The following is a 20,817-nucleotide window of genomic DNA, read 5'->3' on the forward strand; positions in this document are numbered from 1 at the left end:
ATAGTCTATCTGCAACATTGCAACATCATTCACCTGCGATTCAAATTTACAATCACAGCAAAACCAGTTGCCTGGGCGGCCTAACTAGTTCATTATCTCAAGTCAAGACCTTGTATGCCAGGACCGTCACAAACCACTGACCCCCTGTACTGCAGAACTAGACAATTTTTTTGCCCGTGATCCTCTCTTTCTAAACATGGTCATCCAAATAACTAAAGAACTAAAGATTCAATCTCAGAGGTTGCTTTGAGCCCTATATGGGGCTAACATCTCATAGTGTAGGATTTTGTTTGTGCCACCGCGTTGTTCCCATGGCCCATTATTTTCACTCCAAATTAACATATCGTCCTGGCGGTTTATTTGATCTCTTATGCTGAAACAGTACGCCATTTATCAAAGTTTCTTCCTGGCAGGTTGTGAGCGGCTTGCTGGCAGTGAAGAATGAGTACGCCGTGCAAATTGATAGCCACGACACTCTGTGGGGAGAGACAGGTATGTTTTCATCCATCTTTTTACATTACATGCTTCATTTTATCACAAGCCAGTGTTTTATCATTCTGGTCCTCTCCTGCGAGTGGAAGGTCTCAAACCAAATATCTTTGTATGTGTGTGCATTTGTATGGCCCCATTGCGTTCTTGTGTCCTGTTCTTTCTGGTAAAAGCATTTGCTGTTGTGGTCATGTGGGTTTCTACTTAGAGGTTGGTAAACACAGCATTTCCTCTGAGGAATGGTTCTTCAGTGCGCCGCTGAATTACTGCTGTGCTGTCTCCTCTCGATGTTATTTGTTTGGAGCCCAACAACACTTTAGACATTTTCAAGCACTCCTCCATCTGTTCCACAAAGATACTTAGATTTAGGTGTCTCAGGGTTTTTTATAGGATGACTTACTGGTTGCAAGTTTGGACATTTTTATCATTTGATGGCTGAACAGAATCTACTTTTGCCTTATTTACATAAATTTGGCAGATTACGTGACATGTTGGAATGGAATTTAGACCCAAATTTGAGGCAGCATTGTTTGGTTTAAGAACCTCTACAAATTGTTGTATTAAACATTACATAAATATTTTGGTAATGGTCATTGGTCCTCATTTAGGGCAGCTGTTGTCTTAATAACTTTAAGCACTTTGAGGCGTCAGAATGCACAACCGAGGCAACTACTGTCACTTTTTCCGGCTTCTAATAGGCTGAATTATGAATGACACTCACTAAAGATTTATTTTTAAATGTCCTTGTGTGTACTGTATACATACATTTTCTTTGTCTGTTCTCTTTGTTTCCATTGATCTTAAGCATTTTGCCATTATAGCTTTATTATTATTTAATCAATAGCTTTTCATTGGTCTGGGTCAGTTCATTTGTTAGTGTCCACTTTTAATTTTCTAAAGTGTAAGCATTCCATTAATTTTTTTTGTCAGAATTCAAACCTTGATCACATAATGAAGAATTATCAAATTTTCTGCAAAAATTTTTATTCCTCATGGGCAAAAATATAGGCAGTCATCAGCAATCTAATCTGTTTCAAATTGTATTGTATTGATCGGAATCATTTAAGTCCCTTACCAATGGCCATTTGGGAGCAATTCATGTTTCGATACTTACAGTACATTACAGTACAATTCTCATCTGATCAGGCTATACTTACGTTGTTACATTTGTTCCCTTGGATCCAGAAGGAAATTGGACTAATAAATGTTGACGGTGATTAAAACAATGCACAAATATGCAGACCTCACACCGGCACACACATGGTCAAGTTGCACAACAGCCCTGACAATTGTGTCTGCAGAGTAAGACATCTTAGTAGAGCGCTAGAGTGGAGCACTGAGTGCTTTTGTTGCTGATTTAATACGTTGATAATTCAGCATACTGGCCTGCATGTCGTTAATTTTCAGTGTCTGCAAAGGAAGCGCTCATCAAGATATGGAGCAAGAAAAACCAAACTCCTCCCCCTCTTAAAAAAAAAAGAAAAAAGTGACCAGTTGCACTGAAAGCAAAACTTGCCGCGCCAAGCTCTGTTTTTAATTAAATATATTACTTTATTCCATGTATTATTATTAAACATTCAAAAGGTGGGTCATCCTGTTTGGACTGTCTGTCCACACCACAGTTACTGCAGCGATTTACCCTTCTAAATGACCACAGGACACCAGACCTTAGTACTGCACTGGGACAAAGGAATCCCAAATATTCCTCCTCGGTGGAGCCACTTATAGCCACAGTCCAGCACATGCGTCTCCGCTGTGTTCGCCCAGTGGATGCTAAATCGCATCCGTTGCACACAAGTGAAATTGCAGGTCTGTGGCAGCTCTGAGCTGAGGCAAAGTGACTCTCACATCCTTGTGATGACCACATTCTCTGATATCCCTGTTGCCACCAGGATCTTATTTAGAAACCATCGGGAGCCCATCTGTATTTGGGGAAAATAGGCTGCCGCCGTGTCGTAGCCTCGCAGGGACTGAAACTTCATATTGGAATGAGTATTACAGGTTGAAGGTCACTGTGAGCTAGATAAAATGATGCAGTTGTCACGCTCATGTTGCTTACACCAGATATGATAAGATATTAAAAAAAAAAGTATATACAGTTTACCATTCTCTCTGAATGGTAAACTGAAATCGATTTTATTTAAAAAAAAAAAATTTTCAGATTCTGGCAGATTATAGGTCAGAAACAATTAATCGAGTAACTCGAATAATTGTATTACAAAAAAAGGTCAAAGCAAAATCTCTGCCTCAAAGCTTCGCACCGATCATTTTTCCACACAAACTAAAGTTACTAGATGCAAACACCACTAGGTGAAGAAGTCAAATTGGCACGGTGGCAGTGAGCCAGGAGGCTCGAGTCCGTAAAAGACAGAATATCCCATTGTGGTCATTTCATACTTTAAAATGAAGGTAACATGCAATGTGGCTACTGCAAAGCAGAACTGGCGTACCACAACATCACGGCTATAGTAGCAAACACATGTTAGCTAATTTAATATAACCTGCCACCGCTAGTTAGAACGTATTGCGATGCTTACACAAGTGGGCAAAGATACTACACTTTCAATTGCTTTATTGAACAAACGATAACAAAAGAAACACATATGTAAGCATATTCACACACAAGCTTCTATGGCCACAACTGACACCAAGTCACAAAACAATAGATTGGCTAACGGGTCGGTTTGCCAGTTAACAGCCAGCCGCTAACCTGAGCTAACAACAGCCTCTCGCTCGCTGACTGCCACGTCACTAAATTGGCCAGGCCTCTCCTTTTGAAATCAACTAAACTCAAAGTCGCAGATACTACAGTGTAGAATGTGAGTATGGTGACTCCAAGTGGATAAAAGTAATACCTGCATCTCACAAGGACATTTGTCATCATATTGTGTGTTGGTATTGGGTATTGTTGTTTAATAAAGCAAAACCATGTTTTGTCCCATTAATCGCTGGGGTAATCGGTAAAAAACTTGATTCTAGATACAGTATCTTTGATAGCTGCAGCCCTAGCAGATGCATATTATATTATAGAATAGAATATCAAAGGTTTGCTGCTGGACTTCATAGAAAAGTTCCATTTGCTGCCGTTCGACTTGTCTGAAACATACTTTCGCGAGACATTTGAATTCACATGCCTGCATAATCCAATTAGATTCAATTCCAGTAGGGTAGATAATAATACTAGAAGGTGAATACTTTTTATGTCCCTGTTTAGCTACATGATAGGAACATCATGAGAAAACTGCTCGCAATATGATTTTCAATTGGAACTATGATAATAAACACCTTTATGTTAGCACCTCTCAATTCTGTCAGTGTGTCATCAAAACTGCGCATTATTGCTTAGACAGAAAAGGGCTCTTATTGGATGCCATTACACTTTGTACCTTATGGTGTGTATCACCTGTTTAAAATGAAATGGACCTTTCAACTCTGTGCAAATAGGCCTGGTACGTCTCCTATTGTTGAGTAGAGGGTGATTAGATTGCACATCTGTGCTCGCTTCCTTTTTTAAAGCTTTCTCTTAGGATGCTTTGCCGTTATGCAAAGAGAGATGATTTGCTTCCCAGGGATCGTCTTTGTTAGCACGCTGCATAGAATTGGTTCAAAAGAAAACAGCATATATTTATAATATCGCCTTTGTTTTGTTTCAAGGTGCCAGACGATAAGGTAACTGTGTGTGTTCTGTGAAATGTGATTATTTAATTCATTCCAGAGACAAAAACCTTTTAAAAAAACCTTGAGAAAATCACAGCGGTTGGTCCAGTTTTAACCGATTGGAAGCCATTGCCGGAACAGAGTGTTTGCATGATTGAGATTGTCAGTTAATCTTCCATGTTATTTACCTGTGATGAGTTCAGGCTGCGGGTGCGCAATTTGATGATAATGGGATTCTGGCTGGAGGAAGCAATCACGTTAACTTTCTTAGCTTGTGATTTAGTACCTCCTCTCCAAGAAGGAGGGCTTCACCGGTGGGTCACTACTAGAGAAATAATAAATTATAAATTTTGACTGACGCTGTTTGAGAGGTACTAATATGTTTAGCATTGTGGGTCCAGTGGTGTAGAACTGAAAGGTGTTTTTAATCTAATGTAGCAAAATAACATCCATCCATTTTCTTTACCGCTTATCCTCACTCGGGTCGTGGGCGCCAAATAAGATAACCAGAATATTACAAACACCTGTCTGTATTACGCTATTTAAATAAATAAATAAATAAGTAAAATAAAACGCAGCTGAATATCATTTGGTGCAGTGTGTTTTCTTCTCATATGTGTGCCAATTATTGGCGTTTTCCAAGGATTAAGTGGTCACCAGTCCCACACATCCTCAAACACATCAAGAAAATATCTTCATTGTACGCGGCCCAGGTGCAGATGGCGCTGGTCCTAAGCCGCTCGGTCGGTTCTTTGCCCTAATGAGTGTGAGGATATTCATGTGTTGAGCGGAGCACTGTACTCTTGGGGTGTTTTAGCTCTGAGAACAGAAGGATGCTGTCAGTCGGGTATTAAGGCTCAACAACACAGGTATTCTTACACGAAAGCCTCTATTTGGACAACCTGTTCATCCCAATGGCAAACATTTACCTTGTAAATGTATTTGAACAGAAAAAAACTAATTACAAACATAACATTTCCAGAAAATACTGTATGTATTGTAGTGTCTGTGTATATGCCCTTGCCTTGAAGAGTGTGTGATATCAGCGTGTGATTGTTTAGGTGATAGCAGTGGCTGACAGCAGCTTCTGTGTCAGTTTGTTGACTGTGTTTCACTGTTCTCCCGGCGTTCAACAAATGGTTGAAACATGCCAAGCAACTGTGGCTCTCCTTTCCCAATCACGAGGGCATTACAGTTCGTATGTAAGTACAGTGGTGCCTTGAGATACGAGTGACCCGACTTATGAGTTTTTTTAGATATCTGTCGTTGGGCATTTTTTTTTGCTTTGACTTGCAAGCAATAATTTGAGATATGAGAGCTGCATCACCATACAGCTCTTATATCTCCGTCAACTCTAGTGAACTCAACTCACTTCACAAAAAGCAGCAGTTTAGCAGCTAGTGAACAGTTCTTCAAAAAAGAGGTTTCAAGTTGTTTATTGACACTCCCAGTTGAGGTTTACTGTCCAACTAAACTTAAAAGTAAGATAATGTCTATTATTTAAAACAACAATAAAACTTTACCTTCAAGTCCACTAGCTTAATGCTACCACGTAAAGGCAAACGCCCAAATCTGTGTCGGTGCTATGGACGTTTGAACACAAACAGTGTAGCAACACACGTAGACAGACAATATAACAGTAACCACAGGCATATATTCTTTATCCTCTGCACACACAACAAAAAAAACAAAGAACGACTCAAATATTTAGGGCCAGACTGAGTGTTGTTAAACAGTCAAATGTTTTGCCTATAATTCATGTTTATTGTTTTAAACAATAAGGGACCAAAAAAGTTATTTTATTCATTGTATATTTTTTAATGAATCAGACAAATTTTATTTTTTCAAATAATGGAATTGGCCTAAAAAAATTCAAATCAGTCAGGCCCTAAAAATATTATTACAGCTACTCACTTAACAGTAGTTGTGAAAGTTTGTGTCTGTATGACAATATTATACTGCCTCGCAGTGACACAAACCAAAAGGAGCCACAATTAATTAATCGTGATGCACAAACGGTTTAATTCTTTACATTGTGTTTAATTATGTTATTACTATGTTTTTCTATAAAGTACAATAATATGTAGTACTATTTTCCTTATTTAAAAAAACGCATTACAACATTTCTTGTTGGGTTGTTAGGGGAGAATGGAACCGATTTATGGCATATCCGTTCATTTTAATGGGGAAAGATGATTTGCAATGCATGGCGGCACGGTGGACGACTGGTTAGAGCGTCTGCCTCACAGTTCTGAGGACCGGGGTTCAATCCCCGCCTGTGTGGAGTTTGCATGTTCTCCCCGTGCCTGCGTGGGTTTTCTCCGGGCACTCCGGTTTCCTCCCACATCCCAAAAACATGCATGGTAGGTTAATTGACGACTCTAAATTGCCCGTAGGTGTGATTGTGAGTGCGACTGGTTGTTTGTTTGTTTGTATTTGCCCTGCGATTGGCTGGCAACCAGTTCAGGGTGTACCCCACCTCCTGCCCGATGATAGCTGGGATAGGCTCCAGCACGCTCGCGACCCTAGTGAGGAGAAGCGGCTCAGAAAATGGATGGATTTGCAATGCAAGTGTTTTCACTGTATGAATTAAACGTTTATCTCAATAACTGTGTCAGTTTTGTTTTACTGAGTCAAGAGCAACCATTAGCAGATAATTCAGTGGATTCTGATACTGCTGATAGTTAAGGATATTTGGTTCTAACATATTCTCCACTGTCCATTACCACATTCTATTTATTCTGGATGCATAGCAACCAGCTGTGTATGTGTGTCAGAGTGCTTGCTACCCTTTTAGTCCTTTCATCTTCTATAATTACAACCATATGGGACAACCGCTGTTTAAAATAGCCTCCGTTACATCGAAACAAACCAGGAACTAACTTTTGAATGATGTGAAATCAAGACACATTTAAAAGTGTAGTAAACACATTTGTGTCATACATTTGCAGCACGCCTTTGAACTGAAATAAGGCGACTGTCTCCCTGTGAAATAAAGCGCGCCGTGTCCTCTGTCTGCTCCTTAGCGTTGACAGCAGCCGCCGGCCGAGGCAAGATGGAGGTGTGCGGCTTTCTGCTGGAGCAGGGGGTGACGGTGCAGCAGGTCAACCGGCGGGGGGTGTCGCCGCTATTCTGCGCTGTCAGACAGGGACACTGGCAGGTGAGAGAAACGTCGCCCCTGTATCCACGGCAACCATTGATTCTTATTTCTGTTAAGCTGCTTGATGTTCTCGAACACTTGGTGTGTTTGATAACCTTCACAGCATTCACTTATTTTGTCATAGTAAAATGGTGAATAGGAGGACAAGATGCAGTTAGCAGTACGACTAACCTCAGGGTTTTTGGCTCAAGGCCACATCCCTGCTGTATGAGTAAACTGAGTTTTAAGCTTGGTTGCGGAATAAATTTAACTCAAGTAAGTCAAGGTATGACTGTATTTTTGTGTTATTGTTTACTTTCGTATGGAGGTGTCACAATTAATCAATTAATTGACAAATAATCGATCATCAAATTAATCAACAACTATTTTGATAAGCAATTAATCGTTTATAACAGGGGTATCAAACTAATTTTTGTCTCGGGCCGCATTGTAGTTATGATTTCCCTCACAGGGCCGTTAGAACAGTGAAATGTTTAATCACCAAATCATATTACCATCACACAACAAATTGAGGGATAACTAGTTTTGAAATCAGAAGACAAGGATAATAGTTTGTTCAAGTGTTGTTTAAGTTATTGTAGAAGAAGGGTTTGGTAACAGAAAAATGCAATATCTCAACATTGTTGTTTATTATTATGACAATTTGGAATTTGGGTACAGATTTTAGATTTTGATTAATTGCTGTTTATTGCTTAATTGATATTTGGTTATGTTTAATCATTAAACAATACCAAATAAACAACAATAATCAGTTAACAAACAGATTATGCTATAAACTTAAATGATAGAGAAATAGATCGATAAAATAAAAAAAATGAATTGATAGAATAATGGATTAAAAAAATTCTCTAGTGATAGTCATACTTCCATGTTGTCACTGTGTGGAGGGCGCTTGTGGAGTTATCAATGCTACTTTGACTTCCAAGTGCTCAAACATAAGATTTTTTTAGAATAACGAGTTGTCACTTTGTCGATTTGTTTTGCTTTCTTTTGTGAGGAAACAGTTCAAACAGCACAGGTACAAAAAGAAAACACTCACAAGGAGCATAGAACGACCATGTGACTTAAGCTCCTGATGTCACCTACTAGGCCACGCTCCATTAAAGGCATACAACACACTAAAGTACTACCGTGTGTTTGTATGTGAGTGACTTTTCATCTTAATTACACTTTATTTCTTTAAATTCTCTTTTTGTTATGTTTTTATATTTTCAATACGGTGCTTTAATGTTCTTTTCGGGGATTTCTGGTATTTCAATTAATTCCAATACTGCAAAATGTATTTGATATCCAAGTAATTTTTACGAGCTTGGGTACGGAACTAAACTTGTAAGTCAAGGTACTACTGTATTTACATTCCATTTGTGTTGTTTCATGTGTTCCGTCATTTTAAACACGTGCAATGTACATGGAAATAGAAATCTGAGATCACAGGTTGCCACTTGGACCTGCGGTGTACAGTAAATCCGGCTGTGAAGGACTAATCCGGTGTGCTCTCTCCTAGATTGCGGAGCTGCTGCTGCAGCACGGTGCAGACATTAACGTCAGCGACAAGCAGGGCAGAACGTTACTGATGGTAGCGGCCTGCGAGGGGCACCTGAGCACAGTTGACTTTCTGCTCTCCAAAGGTGAGCTACATGGCCACACTCCCTTCATGATTCAATGCACAGCAAGGCAAGTGTTTTTGTATAGCACCTTTCATACACAAGGCTAATCCATAGAGCTGTGAGAAAGAAAGAATGATTAAAAACTAGATTAAATTATAAGATCGAAATCAAGACAAACCCTTTACCAGGTATGCCAGCTTCCGTCCTTCGCATCTTTCCAATCCTGCTCCTTTCTTGCTCGATCCCGGTACTGATATCATGTCGTGTCATACAGCTCAGGTTGACCACAGACTGCAACAATCACCTCCCTCCATTTTTCTCCACTCGACAACTATACATGAGGCGGTGTGTGACGTAGTCCATTCTCGATGCTGATTGGCTGTCACGACGCGAATGTGACTTGTCGTTCAAATCTCCCAGCTTTAAGCAAACGGGTCACGCAGGTGAATTTTCGCCTGCCCATCCCACTCGCGCCGCCCAACACGGATTTGCGTCTATCCATGCGAACTGTATTGACTTTCTGTATAATCACGCCGCGTGAAACGCCCCAAACGCATCCAGTGTGAATGCAGCATGAGTCTTTGTGTATCTCAAAAGGTGCATCACTGACTTCCATGGACAAGGAGGGTCTGACAGGCCTCAGCTGGGCGTGTTTAAAAGGACATAAAAACGTTGTACAGCTTTTGGTGGAGAAAGGCGCGGTGATCGACCACACGGATAAAAACGGACGAACTCCGCTGGACCTGGCTGCCTTCTTCGGAGATGCAGAGATCGTACGTGGCCGTACATTCCAAAACACACGACTGCCGTAATCACATTGACCTCAGGGCTGAGTCATCATTGAGTACACACTGCTGAGTGTTAGTTCGCGTAGCGCTGTCCTTGACTCGTACGTCATCTCCTTTAGGTCCAGTATTTGGTGGAAAGAGGGGCGGTGGTGGAGCATGTAGACTACAGTGGCATGAGGCCTCTGGACCGAGCCATCGGCTGTCGCAACACGTCGGTGGTGGTCACCCTGCTGAAGAAAGGGGCCAAGCTGGGTAGGTAGTTTTTACTAAATTAAACTATTAATTTATGTCTGCATTAATTTGGGCATTTTAACCATTTGGCTCATTTTGTTCTATTCTTGTCACCACAATGGTCAAAAACTTCATCTATTTCAGTAGTTCAATTCAAAAAGTGATGTAGTTTCACTAAAAAAAGGTATATATAGATTCACTAAACAATACACACAGTAAAATATTTCTTAATTGTGGATTTTTTTTTATGATTATAGATTACTGCTAACATAAATTTAAAATCCACTATGTCAAGAAATTACAATATTACAAAAAAAAGTATATTGAAAAAAGGTAAGCATTGGCCTTCGGAAAAGTGTTTTTGTATATATTTGATATATTTATATAACTTTTTGAATTGAACTAACAGCATAACTTATTGAGATGCACCTGTGTTTTGAGGCATGTGGTATCTACTGATTTAAGTAACCAAATATGGTTCCTCCTAAATAGGGCTACTTTCCCCGTGCGATTAAAAGCAGCATAATTTATTAGGAAAAAAAACTTAAAAGACAAACAGACTCTCCAGTCTTGTCCATATGTGTGAGACATTTTTGCCTAAATTGGTCCTGAGAAAAGTAAATAAAAGTCGCAGTTTGCTTCAGTCTTTTGTTTTCGCAGTATCTCATAGCTCTAAGAATAAGCCCAGACTAATTTTGTGGAATGCTGCAGAAAAACACTCCATCCATTCACTTGCCGTTCACTCTGAAAGTGTTTGTGTGTGTGTGTGTGTGTGTTAGTGCACGTGTGTGTCCTTTCTTTACTCCCTCATGTGCTGCTAGGCTAAGTTTAGAATGTGACTTGTCACCTTAACGACATATAGAATACATGGCGTTATCTGGGTCTGTGGCTTATCTGCGCAGCACTCTGTAATGAGCAGAACCATCCCACTTTCTTTCTGCATGCTGAACTGTTTGCGTGGCGGAAAAGCCTTTAAAGCCGTGCTTCTCAAACTTTATACACCAAGTCCCACCTAAAAAGATTTCTTGGCTCTCCATGTACCACCATAATGACCAAAATTAAAATACCGTGACAAAACAAGAACCGTATTTTCACGACCATAGGGTGCACCGCATTAAAAGGCGCAGTCTCAGTTACGGGGTCTATTTCTGTATTTAACACATACATAAGGCGCACCGTATTATTGGGCGCAGGCATGGTAAAACATATGCTAGCTTAAAACATACGGTAGCATGCATGCACGCTAAAACAATGTTTTTAAAAAGGCAGCGGGAACAAAACTGAGTTCGGTTGTACTTTATTGAAGTATTTAACAATGTACTCACGTTATCAATCCTCATCCACAAATCCATCAAAGTCCTCATCTTCTGTATCCGAAACGAGCAGCTCGGCAAGTTCTCAATCAAACACGCCAGGCTTGAGTCAGTCTCGTTGCCGTGCGAAAGCTCGAACAACAGTGCAAGCAGACACGTTAGCCCCAGCATCCACAATCCATTCACAAATTGTGGCGTAACTCTCCCGGCGCTGCCACCAAGTCTTAGTAAAGCTGTGTTCGCCATCTGTCATCCATGGCTCCCACGCCGCTCACTTCACTTTGAACGCCCTGTTTACATGGATGTCCAGCGGTTCGTCAAGCCTCCCGGAATGATGGCAAGCCCCAAGTTATTGCACTCAGTCGAATGGTGACTGTAGAGACTCTTCTCCCGGCTGTTCTTTTCTCATTAATCCATTGCTCGAATTGGTTTTCCAACTCCGGCCACCTCGCCTTGTTTCCGCGTTTTGTTTTTCTTTTTTTTTCGTGGAAACTCAGCTTCGTCTTCTTGATTTGGCGTAGCTCGTATTCCTGCTTCCTCCACTTGCGAACCATGGATTCGTTGATCTTGAATTCTCTCGCGGCTGCTAAATTCCCATGTTCCTCTGCGTAACTGCTAGCTTGCAGTTTACACTGTGCTTCGTAAGCGTGTCTGTTCGTAGGTGACATTTTCGGGGGTCGTTAGCCAAACCGATGTTGTTTTGCACAATGCACACCCCGGAAATGCTCCCAGTCAGTCAAGCGGTAAAAAAAAAACCCCACAAAAAACAAAAAAAACACCCCACCGCGATATACCTACTGGGGGCGTGGCTTTAGCGTCCTACTTCACACACCCTTCCTCTGTCCTCAGCCACGTCCGCTTTTCCTCTGTGTAAGCAGCGTGTCGGCAGGAAATGCTAAAAAACAAAACAGAAACCAAAAAAAAGTCAAGCGGAGCGCTCATCACACAACAACATTTATAGATGTTGGAACTCGGTCCACACATAAGGTGCGCCGCATTATAAGGCGCCCCGGCCATTTTGGAGAAAATTTAAGACTTTTAAGTGCGCCTTATGGTCGTGAAAATACGGTATATTTAATATTATTGAAAGCCACTGTAATATTATACAGTTAGAACATTAACACCCTGCTTACATTTAGGAATCTAAAAAGATATGTACTTAAATATTAAAGACTAAATGCTACTGTATTGAACTGAAAAGTTAAATACAACTGAACTGTACTTGGGCAGTGAGTTTTTCATGAATTTGAATACAGATGGGTTAGGACATTTGTAAAAAAGTTACCAAAAAAATGCATGTAAAAATGTGTGTGTGAAATGTTTTTTATTAATAAAATAATGCAGTATCATGTTTTGACTGATTATTTCTGATTACAGTACTTTAATTGTAATGAATTAATAAATTTTCCCAACCAATTATTTAGTACAATACTTACACAATTAAATGCATGTAAACGTATTTAATTTTCTAATTTTATGTCCTTTAAAAATAAATTAATGGAGCAATTATTTGATCAATAAATGATTGAAAATTGTATTATTTATGTTATTCAAATAAATAAATAAGGTAACAAATCATATAATAAATAATGTTTTTTATATGTAAAATTTAAAATTACATTAAGAAATAATAAATGATATTTCAAGAAATTAAGTGTACAATTGTTTATTAGTATTTTTATTTAATTTGTTCAAATAAAGTCACCAGTTATTTAATAAATGATTTTTTAAAACCAGATGTAACATTGTTTATTTTACTGTTTATTATTATTGTTGTTGTTATTTTATTATTTACAATTAATAAATTAACTAACTATTTAATAAGATACATTTATTTGTATAAATGTAAAATTGGTTAGTTTAGTATTAGTTTTACTTCATTTATTTGCTATAAATAGAGACATCAATTATTTAATTATATAAGTGAAAGACATAAGAGAATAAGATTTTTTTTAAATAACAATGAATGAAAGGCATATCCGTATACATTTTAAATAACCAATTTTAAGGAGAAAAAAAACAAAAATATTGCAACAACTATAACAGGACTCTTGAATGCAAATGCTGGGTGGGCCGTATTTAAAAAAAACTTTGCCCCCCTTGCTCTAGTGGTACTCATACCCCACTTTGAGAATGACTGCTTTAAAGAGTGTATGGACATGTGCGTGACCTCTCTTTTCCCCTCTACTAACATTTTCCCTACCCGCTGCCTCTAAACTAAGGCCACAGAACGTCTCCTTACGATCGATCAGGTACAATCTTTAGGTAACTTTACCTTACTGTGAAAATTTGCAGAGCAATACAGGGAGCGCCCCCGGTGGCGAAAACATTAGCAACCTAAAGTCTTTGCCTCTCTCCTTATCACGCAGGCAACGCTGCTTGGGCCATGGCCACCTCCAAGCCTGATATCCTCATTATCCTGCTTCAGAAGCTCATGGAGGAGGGGAACCTGCTTTACAAGGTACACTTGGAGAAGACATTTCCTCTTTTGACACTGTGGTGTATTAAAACATACTCTAACAGCCTAGTCGTTGCTGAAACATTTAGAACGCAGTTGGCAAAAGTACACACATTGTACTTAAGTAGAAGTACAGATTCTTGTGTCAAAATGGACTACGGTTAAAGTACTGATTCGATGACTTTACCTAAGTCAAAGTAATAAAGTACTAACTGAACTGTACTTGTGTACAGAAGATTAGAGAGAGAGAGAGAGAGAGAGATACAGTAGATAAGACACAGAAAGACAGACATTCAAGTACAGATATCTGAAAAATCAACTTAAGCACAGTAATGTACAGTTCCACCATGGATTGAAAGCTATAAAAAAAAGATCAAATTTGAAGGAGTGGGTGGAGGGGCTCGAGCTGTTTTGTCAACGGGTGCCTGATCGATGCTGTGACATTTAACAGCAATGGAGCAGAAAGGTTAATGCTGCCAAACTATTGTGTCTTTTATGCTGTTTCCACCAGTGCTGGGTAGTCTGACGCTCAAACATCTGACCTTAAAATGCAAAAAAAAAGAAAAAAGATAGTATTTGGTTAGTTTGTGAAGAGCTCCTTTGACTCATTTGACAATCAGCAGTCCTGACAATAATCATCATATATTTGAAATCTAAATCAGGGGTGAGCAAACTTTAGTGCTCAAGGGCCACATTTGATAATTAAAATGAATAAACGAGCTAGGTCATTTGTAGGGGAGGTAAAACAAATACTGTAGTTTAAATGTGTATGTAAAATACTTTGTTTTAAGAATGAAATAATGATTTATTCTCATTTTTGGAGTCCCCCTTCTATTGGGGGAAAAAACTGAATTAAAGCAAGAAATCTAATAGGATTCTTGATAGTGTGAATGTATTAAACCACAGATTTGCCAATTTTGCATCAGATTTAAAAATAATAATAATTTCCATCGGAAATCAGTTTCCCGGTCAAACTGTCACCATCATGCAACCTTCAACTCAACTCAATCAACTGTACAGGCAATTTAAAAATTTCTAACAGTCATAAGTGTAAAAATAAGAAGAAAATAACTAAAATTACCGTAATTTCCCGTGTATAATGCACCCCCCCCCCCCCCCCCCCCCCCCCCAACAAAAAATTTTTTGGTCAAAAGTCAATACTGCACATTATACATAGGTATAGGGGCAAATGAAAAAAAAACATTCACATTTTATGAATGTATGCCGCCATCTAGTGGTTATGAAAAAGCTGTACACTTTCATTCCAAAATGCCACCGCCTCCTAGTGCTAATAAAAAAAGGGTTGCCTACACTGTCATTCCAACATGACAGGGGTACGTATGACTGCATTTATGTACAGTTGTGCTCATGAATTTACATACTCTGGCAGAATTTGTGAAATATTGTTTTTTTAAATATGACTGACTAAACAGCAACCATCATTAATTTCTTTATGGTTATGTTTTGTTCAATGATAATACTTTTCTGAAATGCTTGACCGTTTAATTTGAATCCCATTAAAATAGAATTTAATGTGTTTCGCCTGGTCCTTCATGTTTTCTTTAAAGAATTGAACCCATCTTACAAATTCTGCCTGGGTAATCAAACATATGAGCACAACTGTGTGTTTTCTAATTTACTAAATAAAAGTAGGGCTGTGAATTTCAAAATAAGAGCAAGTAAATAAAAAAAGTATTACGTGTTCAAATAAAGTACTTAACTTCAGAATAATTCTGTGACAAAAAACTACCAAAATACAGATAATACTTTATGTTTTGATCATATGGGTAGAAGCAAAATCGTGCACTGTAAAAATGCATTGTACAGTGGGAGAAGGGTTTTCCAGAATGTTGAAGTCAATTTTGGGGGTGCGTATTATACATGGGAATGTATTATACACAAGAAATTATGGTAATACAAAAATCTAAATTAGGTAATAAAAGTTTAAAAATAATTTAGCCAAAATTGGTATAAAATGTAAGAAACAATTACGCACTCTACCTTACTACTGTGTATTTCCGGATTAAACCGGATTTTCTGGACTAAAATGGAATTTTACGGATTAAACTCATTTTTGCTGATTAAACTGGATTTCTCCTGAGTCAACCGGTCTTTTAAAGATTAAACCAGATTTTCTCCAGATTTTTCCTGACTAAACTGTAATTTAGTCATATTTCCTGGTTCATTGAGTTTGCGATTTCCCACGCTCTTTTCTTAGCCTAGAGTTTGGAAATCTCTGTTTTCTTGAATGCATCTTCAATCCATCTGGCTCAATATGTGTTGCGTGTGAGAGATGGACGAGTGGCGAGGGCCTGATCAGGAGAGCATCCAGCGTGTAAGTGTTTGACCCGAAGCCCCCTTCCCAGTCTGGCTCACCACGTTTGTCCCTTCATGTGTCCTCCAGAAAGGCAAGATGAAGGAGGCGGCTCAGAGGTACCAGTACGCTTTGAGGAAGTTTCCCAGGGAGGGCTTTGGAGACGACCTGAAGGCCTTCAAAGACCTGAGGATCTCTCTGTACCTCAACCTCTCCCGCTGTCGCAGAAAAACCAATGTAAGACGGAATTTTTATCATCCTGATCTTTCTTAGCACTTCAAAGTGGTGTGTGTGTGTGTGTGTGTGTGTGTGTGTGCGTGCGGGTGCATACTTGTGTGTGTGTTTAAGAAAATGGTTGAATTAACAATGACTGGGCTCCTTGTCATAGGACTTTGGGATGGCTGAGGAGTTTGCGACAAAAGCACTGGAGCTGAAACCAAAATCCTACGAAGCCTATTATGCCCGTGCACGAGCTAAAAGGAGCAGCAGGTAAACGATTCAGCAAACACATCGTGATTAATTTTGGACTCTTAAACAATTAATCAGTTGGGCATATTGACTGGTTCCCCCTGAATCTTACCTTCACCATGAACTCTAGTAGAGCCACAAGGCATCATCTATACAGATGTCACCTCTGTTGTGTAAGTGTTGTCACAACGTCGAAACCAATTCCGCAAAAAGACGCAGAGTGCTTGCTTCAAGCTATTTATTGTCTTTGCCTCTTGAAGTTTTGAACATAAAATAAAGAAAATTACATGTACCAAACCCACATACTTAATCCAACGCACAATGCAAAGCGCCATAGACGAGCTGAAAAACTAGCATCAATGTCACAGTGGTTATAACTACTTAGAGTAGTCGTGAAAGATTTCGTCGTTTTTGTCTGTATAACTGTATATCATACTTCCACCCTGGTGGCCAAGTCGCACACACCAGAAGGAGCCATGACGACGATGCACAAAGTGTTTCATTCTTTACATTTTTTAAATTATTATTTTTTTTATAAAGTGCAATATTATAGATTGCTATTTTCCTGATTAAAAGAAAAAAACATATTCCAAACATTTTGTATTTTTTATTTTTTTATTTTTTATTTTTTAAGTTGGAAAGGATTAATGGCATTTCCATTCATTACAATGGGGGAAGAGGATACGATATACAAATGTTTTGAGTTATGAGCGTGGTCGTGGAACAAATGAAAGTCAAGGCACAGCTGTTTTGTCTTTTGTGTCTCCAGACAGTTTGCCACCGCCCTGGCCGACCTTCACGACGCCGCTAAATTGTGTCCTAACAACCGCGAGATCCGTCGCTTGCTGGCACGCGTGGAGGACGAGTGTAAGCAGATGCAGCGGGCACAGACCACCAAAGGCGGCCCGGACGGTGCGGGCGCCGCCGCCGCAGGAGGTGGCAATGGCGGCATTCCACAGGCGGCGGGAGGCCACCAGTCGGACCAGGAGCACGACGACGCTCGGGAGGAGTCATCGGAGTGGAGCCAAAGACACGCCTTGGAAGAGGAGGAAGACGAGGAAGACGAGCAAAGACAGTGCCGGTCGCTGGGAAACAACGCCGGTCATCATCCTGGTAGGCTTCCTCCTCAGCGCTACCCTCGGGACCACCCCCATGGTCTGCTTCTCCAGCCTGCCAAGCAGGCGCAAATTGTCAAGACTAGCTCACACGGCGTCAAATCCCAGTACGCTCCCTCCAGCCCCTTACCTAGCCGACACATGTCCGGCGTGCTGAAGCCCGGTCCAGGGATCGACATCAGTCCGCTCCCCGCGCTCGCCGACGAGCCGCTCTACGGGAATCGGGTAACTCTGACGGTCATGACCCACGGCACCGAGGCAGCATCCTTTTCATCGAAAGCCGCGTCAACGCACTTGGACGCGGAAATCGCGGGGAACATGCGCGTGTCCAGCTCCACCAGCAGCCTGGCGTCCAGCAGCAGCCAGTCAGACAGTGGGAAGATTGGCCCGGACGTCAAGTCCAAACCGAGGCCCTTCATGGGCGTCACCGACAAGACGGCGCGCTTCGTGCCGCAGAACCCACAGCCGGCCGCCCGCTCCTGGATCAACCGCTCTGTCGAGGACGATGACATCGACGACGGCTTCGGAAAAACGGTGAGCGGCGCTTACCACGACCAGCACAGGCCGTCGCCGGCGTTACACAACGGGGCGCCTCACGCCAACCAGTACACTGACAAATTCATCTGTTACAAGGACGCCAAGTCCCTGGCCCGGGACAACCCGAGCCAAGCCCTGCACATCACGTCCATCAAGCCAAAGCGATCATTTATCGAGTCCAACGTGTAGTCCGACGACCGTTGCCAAATGTTCCCGCCCGTCCACCACGTAACATGACGCTTCTGTTACAAGATGGACGCTTTGCACTGATGGGGGGCCTGTGTTTTTGTACCACAGTCAAGCGGACATTCCTGTGTTTCAACAAGCTTTCTCCTCTTGGTTTGTATAAATACACTACTCACAAAACGTTAGAGATATTGGGCTTTTGGGTGAGATTTCAGGATGAAGCTAAAAGGCACTTTAACCTTTACAGGTGACAATATCCCTCACAGTGTCATCATTTAAAAAGTTAGTGAGTCACTAACCTTTTAAACAATGACATTGGGATGAATGAGATAAGTTTTATTACTTGTTGCCGAGTGTTCCAGTCGTTTGAAAAGATTGACTCAAGTAGGGCAGACTTTGAGAACGAAAGATACAGTAAAACTGAAGAAATGGGGACTGCGGGTGGTGGGATGCACAGTGAGCAGGGAGCAACTTGTTGCACAACTTGCTGTTCTCTAACAAGGAGCTCAATGTCAAAATTCACAATAGGCGTTCGATTCATGAATAGACTGAAACATTTTTTCTGTGACTCTTCCAGTCCCTCTGTTGCAAACTGCTGATGACACTATAAGCTCAGTGGTCCCTTCACTCTGTAAACATCCTGTCCGAAGCCACACATTCTCAGAGGGAAGTGGCCACTGAGCTTAGAGAGTTAACAGTGTGTCATAAACAGGTTGCGACAGAGAGACTGAAAGAATCACAGAAAGGTACAGAGGTAGCCATTGTCGGAAAGCTTCACAAATCAAACACCCGTTGTGAATTTTGCTGTTCATTGTTTTTCGTTCAAGTTTAAAGAAGGTCAAATTGAGTTGGCCAAGACCCCACCTATCTTTGCTCGCTGCTCACCATACATACCACCACCCACACTCGCTGTTCCAGCAGTTTCAATAACCTTTGTTTAAAGAAGATCAAATGAAGATCACCACTAAAGGTGTGTTTTAGCTTCATCAAGACATTTCACCCCAAAGCCCAATATCCCTAACTTTTCATGAGTAGCGTATGTTGTTTTTCATCCCAACTATTGTCATTTGTATGCACAGTGTTGTTAAAATTGTGTTAAATGTTCTCAAGAGGAAAAAGAACCACACAGCGTTTGTTAAATATGTTTGTACATGTTATGAATCAGCATTAAAAGTGTTTAAAGTCTTTTTCTCTATTTGCTTGTTGTTGCTGTCTAGATTAATTTATTTATCAATGGCTTCAATGTAAGAGCAATATATTTTATATAGTTATTTTTGCACAGCTACGAAGACATTTAAATGATTGAAGTGCATGCTACATTTGCAGTTTATGCCATATCTCGTTGTTTTTCACATGGATGTTCAAACGCAACAGTTCAATGCCATGTTTTTCGTCAGTATTGTGGTCGCGTACTGTAATGGAGTTGTGCTGCCATGGGAACCATGGGAGAGAAATAAAGAACCCCCCCCCCCCCCTCCCCCCGAGGGACAACAAAAACGTCTACGCAGTGTGATCAAACAAGAAAATGTTTTAAAAGTGTGCTGTCAGTGGAGATGCATTGTTGCACAGTATGTTTTCATTATCTGTAGGCAGATTATTGTTACCTCTGTTAGGTTACGTTACCACTGACCTGAACATATACAGTGTGTGTGTGTGTTTGTGTGTGTGTATATATATACAGTGGGTACGGAAAGTATTCATACCCCTTTACATTATCTAAAATTCCAGAACTTCAATTATTTTAGCAAATGGCTGCAATATAACAAAGAGTGAAAATTTTAAGGGGGTCTGAAAACTTTCCGTACCCACTGTATATATATCTAAAAATAATCCTTCTCTCACTATTCTGGCATTTAGCAAATAGAAATAATTTTGGTAATCGTAATTACCTAAAACAGGAAAAGTTTGGACTGATTTTATGTCAGACAGTCAAGAAATAAAATGTCTTTTTATAGTTATGCTAAAAAATATTGGCACCCCAGGAGTGAGCACGGCTGTACTTGTCATGTTTGGGGTTGCATCGCTGGATATACCCCAAAAAATTGAGGTTATTTTTCGATTTGCTTCCCAAAAATATAAAAATTCAGTGTAGTGTGTGTGAGGAGGAGAAATTGAGTGGATGTGGTAAATAGTTGTAAAGAGAAGATCGCAAGACTGCCTGGCAGTGTAGTATAGCCATGTATAAAGGGACGGACTGCAACTATCACATCCAACAACAGGATTGTCTCACATGTATGTCTAAAATGTTTGGTTGGGTTGTAATAATTAGTAATTAAAAAAAAATAAAAAATGGCTACCCTCTTAGCTAACATCAGTTTTATTAGCTAGAAGTTTATTAATTGTGAAAATTTGACTATTGCAGTTTTTCAAGTTCTGCGCTCTTCTTGTGCCAATGATTGTCGTTGGTCACACTTCCATCGACTGATGGCCATCTTCAGAGCTCTATTACGGGTGAGCAGTGAGGTGTGCAGGGGCAGATTGCTCATGGGGCTGC

The 20,817-nt window shown here is 40.3% G+C and overlaps 1 protein-coding gene across 7 annotated transcripts in view; it reads left to right on the forward strand.

Moving 5' to 3' along the window:
• Nucleotides 1-19,518, forward strand: part of tanc1b (tetratricopeptide repeat, ankyrin repeat and coiled-coil containing 1b) — a 120,518-nt gene extending 101,000 nt beyond the window's left edge. For 4 of the 7 annotated variants that reach the window (XM_061793065.1, XM_061793067.1, XM_061793068.1 and 1 more), the window contains 10 exons: nt 414-492; nt 7,173-7,306; nt 8,811-8,934; nt 9,511-9,686; nt 9,821-9,953; nt 13,468-13,497; nt 13,615-13,706; nt 16,108-16,254; nt 16,406-16,506; nt 17,255-19,518. In XM_061793065.1, the coding sequence (XP_061649049.1) occupies nt 414-492; nt 7,173-7,306; nt 8,811-8,934; nt 9,511-9,686; nt 9,821-9,953; nt 13,468-13,497; nt 13,615-13,706; nt 16,108-16,254; nt 16,406-16,506; nt 17,255-18,326 (2,088 nt within the window). In that variant the 3' untranslated portion in view covers nt 18,327-19,518. The remainder of the gene's footprint in view (nt 1-413; nt 493-7,172; nt 7,307-8,810; nt 8,935-9,510; nt 9,687-9,820; nt 9,954-13,467; nt 13,498-13,614; nt 13,707-16,107; nt 16,255-16,405; nt 16,507-17,254) is intronic. The other 3 variants (XM_061793066.1, XM_061793071.1, XM_061793070.1) reach the window with 1 other exon arrangement.
• Nucleotides 19,519-20,817: the final 1,299 nt, after the last annotated feature.

Source organism: Phyllopteryx taeniolatus, chromosome 12, assembly GCF_024500385.1.
Source record: "Phyllopteryx taeniolatus isolate TA_2022b chromosome 12, UOR_Ptae_1.2, whole genome shotgun sequence".
Taxonomy (NCBI): domain Eukaryota; kingdom Metazoa; phylum Chordata; class Actinopteri; order Syngnathiformes; family Syngnathidae; genus Phyllopteryx; species Phyllopteryx taeniolatus.